The sequence below is a fragment of the Chiloscyllium punctatum genome, chromosome 15 (genome assembly GCF_047496795.1).
Source record: "Chiloscyllium punctatum isolate Juve2018m chromosome 15, sChiPun1.3, whole genome shotgun sequence".
Classification (NCBI taxonomy): Eukaryota; Metazoa; Chordata; class Chondrichthyes; order Orectolobiformes; family Hemiscylliidae; genus Chiloscyllium; species Chiloscyllium punctatum.
This window is the reverse complement of record NC_092753.1, coordinates 65,976,227-65,988,459: the sequence shown is the minus strand read 5'-3', so window position 1 is coordinate 65,988,459 and position 12,233 is coordinate 65,976,227. Positions and strand designations below refer to the sequence as shown.

General features: G+C 39.9%; 1 protein-coding gene across 3 annotated transcripts in view; it reads right to left on the bottom strand.

Annotated features, from left to right (window-relative positions):
- Positions 1-5,174: 5,174 nt before the first annotated feature.
- Positions 5,175-12,233, bottom strand: part of LOC140486347 (uncharacterized) — a 43,388-nt gene continuing 36,329 nt past the window's right edge. For 2 of the 3 annotated variants that reach the window (XM_072585352.1, XM_072585354.1), the window contains 2 exons: positions 10,469-10,541; positions 5,175-5,939 (listed from right to left, as the gene is read on the bottom strand). In XM_072585352.1, the coding sequence (XP_072441453.1) occupies positions 5,894-5,939; positions 10,469-10,541 (119 nt within the window). In that variant the 3' untranslated portion in view covers positions 5,175-5,893. The remainder of the gene's footprint in view (positions 5,940-10,468; positions 10,542-12,233) is intronic. The other variant, XM_072585353.1, reaches the window with a different exon arrangement.

The following is a 12,233-nucleotide window of genomic DNA, read 5'->3' as shown; positions in this document are numbered from 1 at the left end:
ACATGCAGGAGGTTAAAGAAGAGCCAACAGCTGCAGTAGACTTAGATTTTTATAAGATTGTTGACCAATGTTCTCCATCGAAGGCTCATTAGTAAAATTAAAGCAAATAGAAAAGCAGATAACGTGCTGGCATGGATTAATACAGAAACAGAAATTGCTGGAAAAGCTCAGCACGTCTGGCAGCATCTATGGAGAGGAATCAGTGTTTCAGGTCTAGTGACCTTTCCTCAGAACTGGAACAGCATGAAGTTAGGAAGGCAAATGGTATGTTGACTTTAGTTGCAAGAGGATATGAGTTCAAGTTTTGAGGGTGCCTTGTCTTGGTGAGACTACGCCTGGAGTATGGTATGCAGTTTGTCTTGCTTCTTAAGAAAGGATATACTTGCCATGGAGGGAGTACAGTAGATGTTGACTGGGCCGATGCCAGGGATGGCAGGACTGTCCTGAGCAGAGATTGGTTTGATTGGGCTTATAATCACTAGAGTTAAGAAAGATGAAAGGGATCTGATTGAACTGTATAAAATTCTAACTGGGCTGGAAGGCAAGATGTAGGGAGGATGTTTTCGCTAGCTGAAGTGTCTAGAACTAAGGGACACAGTCTCAAGATACAAGGTAGACCTTTTAGGACTAGGATGAGGAAAGATTTATTCACTTAAAGAGTAGTAAAAGGTCACCTTTATTCACTGAAAGATTATCAGAAATTGCAGCAGGTCCTTGATCAACTGGGGAAGTGGGCCAAGAAATGACAATTTGGAGTTTAATATTGATAATTGTGAGATCTTGTATTCTGAAAAGTCAAATCAAGGTAGGAGTTTCATGGTAAATGGTAAAGCCTTAAGGAGTGAAACAGATGGATTTTAGAGTTCAGGTTCCCAGTTCTCTGAAAATGGAGCCACAGGTAACCGGGCAGTGAAGGCAGCTTTTGGCACACTGGCCTTCATCGGTCAGGGCATTGAGTGTAGAAGTTGGGAAGTTATGTTGTAGTTATAGAGGGCATTGGTGAGGCTGCACTTGGAGCATTGTGTTCAGTTTTGGTCACCTTGTTATAAGAAGCATGTAATTAAACTGGAAAGAGTGCAGAAGAAATTTACAAGGATGTTGCCTGGACTCAATGGTCTGAATTATAGGGAAAGGTTGGACAGGTTAGGACTTTTTTCTTTAGAGCGTGGGAGACTGAGGGAGACCTTATAGAGGTGTATAACATCATGAGAGGCATGGATAGAGTGAATACACTCAATCTTTTTCCAGGGTTGGGGAATCAAGGACAAGAGGGCAGTTTAAGGTTAGAGGGTAAAGAATGAAACGGAACCAGAGGGGCAACCTTTTCACATAGACGATGGTACGCATATGGAATGAGCAGCCAGCAGAAGTGGTTGAGGTGGGTACATTAACAACATTTAAAAAGCATTTGAACAATTACATGGATAGGAAAAGTTGAGAAGGATATGGGCCAAGGGCAGGGAAATGGGGTTAGTGTGGATGGATATTTTGATCGACATGGATCAGTTTGGATCAAAGGGCCTGTCTCTGTGCTGTAGGACTCTATAAGGTCGTAGAGATAAAGATATGAATATATTTTAAAAAGAGGTTGATAAATCTTTCGTCATTAAAGAGAACAAGAGGTACGGAGGGAAGGCAGAAACATGGCAATGAAATAGAAAATCAGTCAGGATCATATTATAGAATCATACAGCACAGAAACAGACCCTTTGGTCCAACTTGTCTATGCCAACTAGATTTCTCAAACTAAAATAGCCCCATTTGCCCGTATTTGACTCATATCCCCCTAAACCATTCCTATTCGTGCACTTGTCCAAACGTCTTTTCAATGTTGAATCTGTACTCATCTGCCATTTCCTCTGGCAGTTAATTCCATATACGCACCACCCTCTGTATGAAAGAGTTGCCCCTCAGGTCCCTTTTAAGTTTTTCCCCTTTCACCAGACATTTATGCCATCTAGTTTTGAACTCCCCACCCTACGGAAAAGACGTTTGCTATTCTTCTTGTTTCTGCCCCTCACGATTTTATAAACCTTTATAAGCTCATCCCTCAGCCTCCGATGCTCCATACAAGAAAGCTCCAGCCTATTTAGCCTTTTTACCATGTTCTAACCAATGAAGTCAGGCATGCCAAATGCCTTCTTTATAACTGTCTACCTATGATGCTACTTTCAAGAAACTACAAACCCCTGGGTCTCTCTGTTCAGCAACACTGCCCAGGGCCCTACCTGTGTAAGCCCTGCCCTGGTTTGACTTAGCAAGATGCAATACCTCGCATTTATCTAAATTAAACTCCATCTGCCACTCCTTGGCCCATTAGCCGAACTGATCAAGATCCCTTTGTAATCTTAGATAACCTTCCTCACTGTCTACTATACCATCACATTTGATGGCACCTAGAAACTTACTAACCATGCTCCTTATATTATCATCCAAATAGTTTATACAAATAAAAAACAATAATGGAGCTAGCAGCAATCCCTGCGGAACATCTGCTGGTCAGTCCTCCAGTCGAAAAACAGCCCTCCAGCAGCCTCTGCCTTCCTACCGTCTAGTCAACTTTGCACCCAGTTGGATCCCATGTGATCTAACCTTACTAACCAGTCTACCATGTGGAACTTTGTTGAAGGCCTTACTAAAGTCCACATAGATGTCTACCTAATCCCACAGTCAAGACACGCTAAGACAAGCAAGTTTATCTATCTTGGTTACATCTTCAAAAACCTCAAATTCATGAGACATGATTTCCCATGCACAAAGCCATGCTAACGATCCCTAATCAGTCTTTGCCTCTCCAATAAATCGTGATCCTCAGAATCTGCTCCAAACCTTACCTACTACTGGCCTATAAGTTTCTTGTTTTTCTTTGCAATCTTCCTTAAAGGCACAACATTAGCCACCTAAATTTACCAGCACCTCTCATGTGGCTGCAGGTGATAAAAATATCTTTGCTCGGGGACCCACAGTTACTTTTTTACCTTCACACAACATCCTAGAATACACGGTCAAGTCCTGGTGATTTATTTACCTTTATGCTGTTTAGAGTTCCGGTTGAACTCTATCAACAAACTCCTTGGTCAATAACTGGCACATGTACGATACAGGGTCACTTGTCGCTTTCCAGCTCAAGCTTCAAAGTTATCTGCATTCTAAAAGGTCTTCCCTTTTGTCTAAGTCTATGCTCTTGGGTCCTAGTCTCTCCTGCCAGTGGGAACATTTTCTGAACTTCCACTCTGTCCAGACCATTCAGTATTCTGAAAGTTTCAATTAGACCACCTAAGGGAACTGTTTGTCCCGGTCTACAGTGAATGCCCTTCAGAACTTTGCATACCTCAGATACCCTTCAGCCTTCTCTGTTCTGAGGAATACACCATTAACCTCTTTACAGCTGAACTGCTCCAACCCAGGCAACATCCTGGTGAAACTCTTCTGCACCCTCTCTCATGCAAACAACTTCTTCCTATAGTGTGGCAACAAGAATTGCATAGTACCCAGCTGTAGCCTAACTAACTGTATGACAACTTGTTTGACTTTCGAGCACAGCCATCCCTCTTAGTCAAATATTGGTCCAAATTAGTGGAGAGTTTCGTCCTGGATTCTCATCAATATTAATTTTGGTATAGCTTTTTAATATAACATGTCAGATTCTACCTTGCCACCAAGGACAGTCACTCACATTTTACTGACGGACTACAATTCTCGCTCACATTTGAGCCAATGCTACAAGGTCTAGATTTGATGGCCCTTACTGAACTCAAAGTATCAGTAAGCAGATTATTGGTGACCAAATGTTATTTGATAGCCCTGCCAGCAGCACTTTGCTGATTACAGAAGAAACTTGACAATCCAGCATTCGATTATCTGAATATGGGATTATCCTGCAAGATCGCAAGATTTCAATGCTCGGTTAAACTATGTTATCCGGCATTCGATTAATCAAACAACATACTGCCCTCCTGTATCCTTTGGATAATCGAGGTTCCTCTGCACAGTGTACAGGCTGATGGAATAGTAATTGGCTAGACTAGATTTATTTTGTCAACAAGACATAGAGTCATAGAGATGTACAGCATGGAAACAGATCCTTCAGTCCAACTCATCCATGCCAACCAGATATTCCAACCCAATTGAGTCCCACCTGCTAGCACCTGGCCCATATCCCTCTAAACCCTTTCTATTCATATACCCATCCAAATGCCTTTTAAATGTTGCAATTGTACCAGCCTCCACCACTTCCTCTGGCAGCTCATTCCATTCACGTACCACCCACTGTGTGAAAAGGTTGCCCCTTGGGTCTCTTTTATATCTTTCCCCTCTCACCCTAAACCTATGCCCTCTAGTTTTGGATTCCCTGACCCCAGGGAAAAGACTTTGTCTATTTATCCTATCTATTCCCCTCATAATTTTGTAAACCTCTGTAAGGTCACCCCTCAGCCTCCAATGCTCCAGGGAAAACAGCCCCAGCCTCTTCAGCCTCTCTCTCTATAGCTTAAATCCTCCAACCTTGGAAACATCCTTGTGAACCTTTTCTGAACCCTTTCAAGTTTCACAACATCTTTCTGATAGAAAGATCAGAATTGCACGCAATATTCCAACAGTGGCCTAGCCAATATCCTGTACAGCCGCAATATGACCTCCTAACTCATGTACTCAATACTCTGACTAATAAAGGAAAGCATACCAAACGCCTTCTTCACTGTCCCATCTACATGGAATTCCACTTTCAAAGGATCAGTCATGTGGATGTCAGTGTCGCACTGAAATAGCTTGCTGTGGCATGGCTCGACTTGCAGCACCAACCTTCAGATATATAGCCAATATGCAATGGCAAAGTCACTGGACTAATAATCCAGAACTCCAGGCTATTGCTGTGGGAACATGGGTGCAAATCCCACTAAGATAAATGGTGAAATTTGAATTCAATAAACATCTGGAGTAAAAATACACCTGGTTCACTAATGTCCAAATAGAAGGAAACCTGCTATCCTTACCTGATCTGGCCTACACGTTACTCCAGACACCAATAGTATGGTGATTATTTTGGATAGGCAATAGCCAGCAATGTCCACATCTCATGAACAAACAAATATGGTCAGGACATAGATTATCCACAGCCTTTGCTGTATTGGGCCTTGTATCTTTGTGGAGTGAAGTCAAATTGAAACAATTGTGAATTCTCATTTATTCCAAATTTATTTCTCAGGAGATAAATTAAGCACAAATTGAAATATAAAACATATTACTGATCATGACCAATGCTAAGACTATAAATAAATATACCTTCACCATTTTCTCTCGATGCAGGTACAATTCAAAGTTACAAAGAAACACAACTCATCTTACAAGTCATTTTACAGGCAAGATCAAAGATACCAAAGAAAATTTCACACAAACACTAATACACAGTGAGAGAAATTTCTTTGACGCTACATTTGTTGTGAATGCTTCTCGATTATGGGGCAAAGAGAATCAAGACTTCCTGGAGGAGCATTTTGCTGGTTTTGCATCAGAATCAGTTTGGCCCTGATACTACAGCTATTGTTCATTAAGTTAAAAACACCATGCATTGACTCTTCTACAAGTGATACCAAATGATTCATATGGTCCTTAATAATGCTGGCAATCTACAAACAACAATTCTATAAAATTGAACAATATATAAAAGCTAGCAAATAAGTTCAAAGTACAGGAAAGTGGGAAACTGGTTTAGCTGTAATATTCACAATTGTGAAATATGAGAACTAAAATTTTAACAAAATACAAATGTAAAACATTGATCAGGTAATAGATAATTAACTTCTCATTCAGATTTTGTTATATAGGCATGACAATAACAAGGATTAATTCTTAGAAACAACCAAAAACTCGTTTGTGACACACTTCACAGCTTTAGTCAGACCGGCGTGTTCAGTTTGTTATAGACCAGTTTTCTAGAAACTCTGTTAGGAGGAAATATAAATGAAGTTATTTCCCATCATTTAATACAACACTAGCTATTATTTTTTGTTTCTTCTACTCTTACATTTCTAAACAATTCACTTAATGCTACAAATAAATTTATTCAAATTATTAGACAATTTACAGTTTGATCACTCTTCAGTTCACGATTATATCAAAAATGAGCACAAATCAAATACTCTCTGCAAATCAATAGCAGATAGTAAAATTAATTACATGCACTGCAGATTAGCTTGTTGCTCCCCATTACACAATAATTCAACCGATTATATACTTGAGTATAGGTCAACCTCATGTACAAGTCGACCCTTTGTTTTTGGCCAAAACATCTGGTATTTTTCATATACCTCATGTTTAAGTTGACCCTAGCTCTTCCTGACCATATATGCAGGCTGAAAGGGTATGATTTGCACATTCGATTCAAATACACATTTTTGATTCAATACCTGCATCATCATATTATACAACTGAATATATTTGCGCAATGCGATTTTCAAATAGTTACATTGAATGTTGATAACCATATGTATAGATTTATGTAATATTTTACATATATTTGACCTGTCATGTAAATATCTATGGTACTTCATGGCAGCCCTCGACCTTGTCTTCCCGCTGTTGCCTAAGTTTCTAGAAGTAGGTGTCGCGTACAGTTGTGCTCTGAACTTATAGTAAAACTCCTCCAAATATTTCTGACAAAATGGCATCACGAAGAAACAAGTATACAGCACAGTATAAAAGTTATAGCGTAGCTGCAAGGGAGTTCTGTGCTTCTGTAAAGTTTGTCCGAGGTAAAAAGCGACGCAGTTAAAGGCTATGCCAAAAAAGAAGTATGCCAACCCAGGAAAGCTGAACAAGTGGCTATGACTAGAAGATTGCTGGCTGGGTAATTCAGTGTCATCAGAATGGAAGCATTGGCGAGTCACTAAGTGTCAGAATACACACGAAAAACGAAGCAAAAAAAAAAAGATGGATTCAGTGATGTCAAAGCCAGTACTGGATGGTATAGTAGGATTATGAAAAGGTATGATTTAACGCTTAGACAGAAAACCAGGATTGTCCAATGTTTACCAGCAGAACTTAATGACAAGTTAATAGAGTTCCACTGCTTTATAATCAAGGTTCTCATGCATTGGTAATATGGACAAAACCCCTGTGAACTTTGATATGCCAGGGAACAGAACTGTGGACATGATTGGAGCAAAAACAGTTTTAGTTAAGACTACTGGCCATGAAAGGAGTCGATTGGTAATTGGTTGTATGGCAGATGGAACAAAGTTAAAGCCTACAATGATTTTTAAGTGGAAAATTCTGCCCAAACAGAAATTTCCAAAAGGCATTGTTGGCCTCATCCGTGAAAAAGGGTGGATGCTGGAAGATGGCTGTAAGACTTGGATTAGGAAGGTCTGATATGCAACCAGGTGGACTTAGAAAGGAAAAAAGCTTACTGGTTTGGGACCTGTTCAGAACACAGAATGAAAAGTGTTATCAGTGAACTTTTGAGCTTACACCGATAGTGCAATGATTCCTGGAGGCCTTACGAACATTATGCAGTCGCTGGATGTTAGCATCAATAAATCTTTTAAGGGCTTAGTATGGAAGAAATGGGACACTTGGATGCAAGAAGGGGAAAAAAGCTTCACAAAGGGTGCTAACATGCGTGCCCCATTTCTTGCAACTGTATGTCAGTGGATTGTTGAGTCCTGGAAGATGAAAACTGAACTTATTGTGAAAGCCTTCAAACAAATATGGAATTTCTAATGCTTTTGATGGTATGGAGGATGACTATTTATGGTCAGATGGAAGTGATGACAAATCAGTTGATGATCCCCTTGAGAGTACAGATGAAGATGATTCATACAATGATATACTTGACCCAGATGACGGGGAGGACAGTGAATTTAAAAGGATTCTAGTGTACTTCTGCATGTACCGGTAACTTTTGTTTTAAGCAGCTATCCCATAATATTTGTGATATACGGTGAGAAGCATTTTTTTTTTACTGTGAATATCAGTTTTTTGATAAAGTGTTTATCATATAGCGGTCTTTTTTAAAACAAAATACTATCAAACTATTTTATTTTGTATTTATTGCTCCTGCTTTCATTTCATAAATTGTGTGTTGTATAAATATCTCTGGTAGATGGCCTGACAACCTACTGGTATGCCTATTAACTTTTGTACATATGTGTACACCTACATGCACGTTACGGTGCTCGTAACTAGAATATGGTATGACAGTATCATTCTATCATAGCAGGCAGAATGAAGAGAGTTATTTTATGGATAAATATTTAATAGTGGCTATAATTCATTTTCCTTTTGTTGTTTATTATTCTATATAGAGATCTAGCTCTTGTTTGTCCATTTTTTGACTCATGCCAAGCAATGGATTACATCCCCTTGAAAACAATTTTTTTTAGATTAGATTAGCTTACTTATAGTGTGGAAACAGGCCCTTCGGTCCAACAAGTCCACACTGACCCGCCGAAGTGCAACCCACCCATACCCCTATATTTACCCCTTCACCTAACACTACAGGCAATTTAGCATGGCCAATTCACCTGACTTGCACATTTTTGGACTGTGGGAGGAATATCTTGTGTTTAAGTTGACCCCCTAATTTCAGCTTTAAAATGGTCTTCAAAACTCTACCTACGCATGAATATATACGGTAGATGGCAAGGAACTGAAAACAATTTGACTTCTAACATTGTTTGTGGTACGGTTAAACCACAATGCTCATTTTTCATCTCCACATGCATGCGTATATTCCTCAGAAGCCCCACACACTAACTGTCATTATCTTGTGCAGGCTCTGTATTGAAAAACAGGTCAGAAATGCTTTGCTAAGAAACTTCACATCTGGTGGAGAAGTGAAGTTTTCATCATAATATTGTAACAAAACTGACATCAAATGATACAGAAGAGTTTCACATTAAAGCATAAGATTACAAGAGTTTGATCATTTCTATTATAAAAGTGCCATGGTTTACATAATTTGCTCAGACTCCATAAATCTAGGTATCAGGCCAGTCGCAGTGTTTACAATTTTTGAGAAGATTTGTAACTCAGGTTGAGGTTCAGGCTGTACATTTGCTTGCTAAGCTGATAGATTTGTTTTCAGACATTTCATCATCAAGCGAGTAAGTGAAGCAGTGGTGTTCTGTCCTGCTTTATATTTGTGTGTATCGGTCTGTTGTGGTAGGCGATAACACTTCCGGTTCTTTTTCTGAAAGATTGGTAAACAGGGTCCAAATTGATGTGTTTGTCAATGGAGGTCTGGTCTGAATGCCAGACCACTAGGAATTCCCGTACGTGTCTTTGTTTAGCCTGGTCCTAGGATGGATGTATTGTCCCAGTTGAACTGGTGTCCCTCTTTGTCTACATGTAAGGAGGATACTAGTGATAGCTGGTCGGGTCTTTTGGTGGCTAGTTGATGCTCGTGTATCCTGGTGGCTAGTTTCCTGCCCATCTGTCCAATGTAATGCCTGTTGTGGTCCTTACAGGATATTTTGTATATGTTGTTCGTTCTGCTGGTTGTTGATATAGGGTCCTTTAGATTCACCAAGAGATGTTTTAATGTGTTGGTAGGTTTGTGGGCTACCATGCTCCCAAGGAGCCAGAGTAGTCTGGTTGTTACCTCTGAGATGTCTTTAATGTATGGTAGTGAAGCTAGACCCTCTTGGCATGTTGTGTTTTCTTGCTTAAGAACTGGAATACTGGGTACCCGATTAGCACATATACAATGTATTTAAGAAAAACAGATACCCGATTAGCAACGTCTGCCGATTCTTAAACAACAAACTTAAACAAGACACAACACGCCCATAGACACTAGCCACACAACCATACAATAAAGACATCTCTGAGATGACAACCAGACTACTCTGGCTCCTTGGCAGCATGGTAGCCCACAAACCTACCAACACACTGAAACAGCTATTGATGATTTTAAAGGACCTTGCACCAACAACCAGCAGAATGAGCATCTTATACAAAATACTATGCAAGGACTGCAACAAACATTACAGTGGACAGATGGACAGGAAACTAGCCACCAGGATACACGAGTCCCAACTTGCCATCGAAAGACATGACCAATTATCACTCGTATCCTTACACACAGACGAAGAGGGACACCAGTTCGACTGGGACAATATATCCATTCTAGGACAGGCCAAACAAAGACATGCATGGAAATACTGAGAGGCCTGGCATTCAAACTGGAACTCCACCAACAAACATATTGATTGGGAACCCATTTACCAATGTCTCAGAAAAAGAATCAGAAGTGATATTACCTACAAAAGACCAAGACACACAAATAGAAAGCGGGACAGAACACCAGCGCTTCAACAGCGGCTCACTGATGATGTAACCTAGCAGGATGACCAAACATCTGGGAACAGATTTACCAGCTCGTCGAGCAAACATACAACCTCACTCACAGTATAGATTGATTGAATATGAATAACTTGTACCATAAGATGAATACTTCACTGCATACCTGTTCCGAAGTCTAGGTGATAAACATAAACTCACGGTATTTCCCGAACTATTTACAATAGGCAAAACAGTACCTAAAAATAAGCAAAGTAAATTTAACACTATCCACTTTCCATTTGAAAAATCTGTAGACAAATGAAATATAGCCGTCGAGACTGATTTCACCAGAGTTTCAGATGTTGAATACTGGAGGACAGACTTTTCAAGATAGCCATTATCTTCAGAAAAATATGTTTTTTACGGACCCAGAGCAATGTGGTTACCAGAATTCACATCTAGGCAACACTGGGCATTGATGATAGATCATAGAATCGTACAGTAAAGAGGCCCTTCAGCCCATTACCAACAATACACTCTTACCTACACTTGCCCCATTGCCTTGACTAGTATAATGTTTCAAGTGCTCATCCAAGTAATTTTTAAAGGTTGTGAGGTTTCCCATCTCAACTAACCTCCAAGGAAATACATTTCAGACCACCATCGTTCTCTAGGTGTAAAAAGCTTTTCATCAAATTCCCTCTAAACCTCCTGCTCTTCATTTTAAAATTAATGACCCATGTCAGTGACCCTTCGGATAAGCTGTACAGCTGCTTTCAATTAAACTGTCCATACCCCTCAATTTTATACACTCAATCAGGACCCTCCTCAACTTTCTGTGCCAAAGAAAACAATCCCAGCATATTCAGCCTCTCTTCATACCTGCAATGCTTCACCCCAGGGACTATCCTGGGGAATCTCCTTTGTATTGCCAGCAACACAATCACATCTTTCTTATTGTGCGGTGACCAGAACTACACACAGTATTCTAGCTGTGGCTTAAGCTAAACTCTCCACAGTCCAACATCACCTTCCCTTTTCCTATCATCGACATCACCACTCAAAACCAAGTGTCCCCCATGCCTTTTAAAACTATCCTACTAATCTGCCCTGGCACCCTCAGGGATCTGTGGACAAGCACCCCTGAGCTTCCTAATGCAATAATTGAATACTATTATTATGAAGTACAGCAAACTTTGTTTTAATGAGCACTTTACAATCCATCACACTTAATAAACTGACAAAAATTATATACCTCAAATACCAGGAGTTTACACTATTATCGCAATCTATGCAAAGTCAGAGTAGTCAGTTGAGGGTGCAAATGAGAAAGCTGTCTGCTGCTAAGTTTTAATTAAAGCAAGGTTGCAGTATTGTTTACAACATAAATCTCAAAAAACAACAGTATATAACTAGCATAACCCTCTACTGTGTTTCTATTATTTAATGTGTATCTTTACACTGATTATGTGGACTTCTTGATCAATTGGAACATTTGACCAACCACACACTCCTGATCCTATGGATGCTGGTTAATAAAAAGTTTGCTGTTTACTAAGATTCCCTTTCCAAAAAGGATATTAATAATTTTTTTATATCGACAACAGCTGTTGTGATCTGCACCAAGTTGGTTTCAATTCCATACTTCTGATGGAATTCAAATTCTACCAGTCACTTTGGTGACATTTGAATCCACATCTCGAGGCATTATGTCTGGGTGTCTGGATAACTAGGAGACAGTGAGGTCGGCAGATGCTGGAGATCAGAGTTGAGTGCGTGTTGCTGGAAAAACACAGGTCAGGCAGCATTCGAGGAGAGGAAAATCGAGCAGGAAAATGATTAAGGGCTCCAGCCCCAAGTGTTGATTTTCCTGTCTGGACAACTAGTCCAGTGACACTGTCACTACGTCACCACCCTAAACCTTGTCCTAAAAAATAGATTAGAAGTCT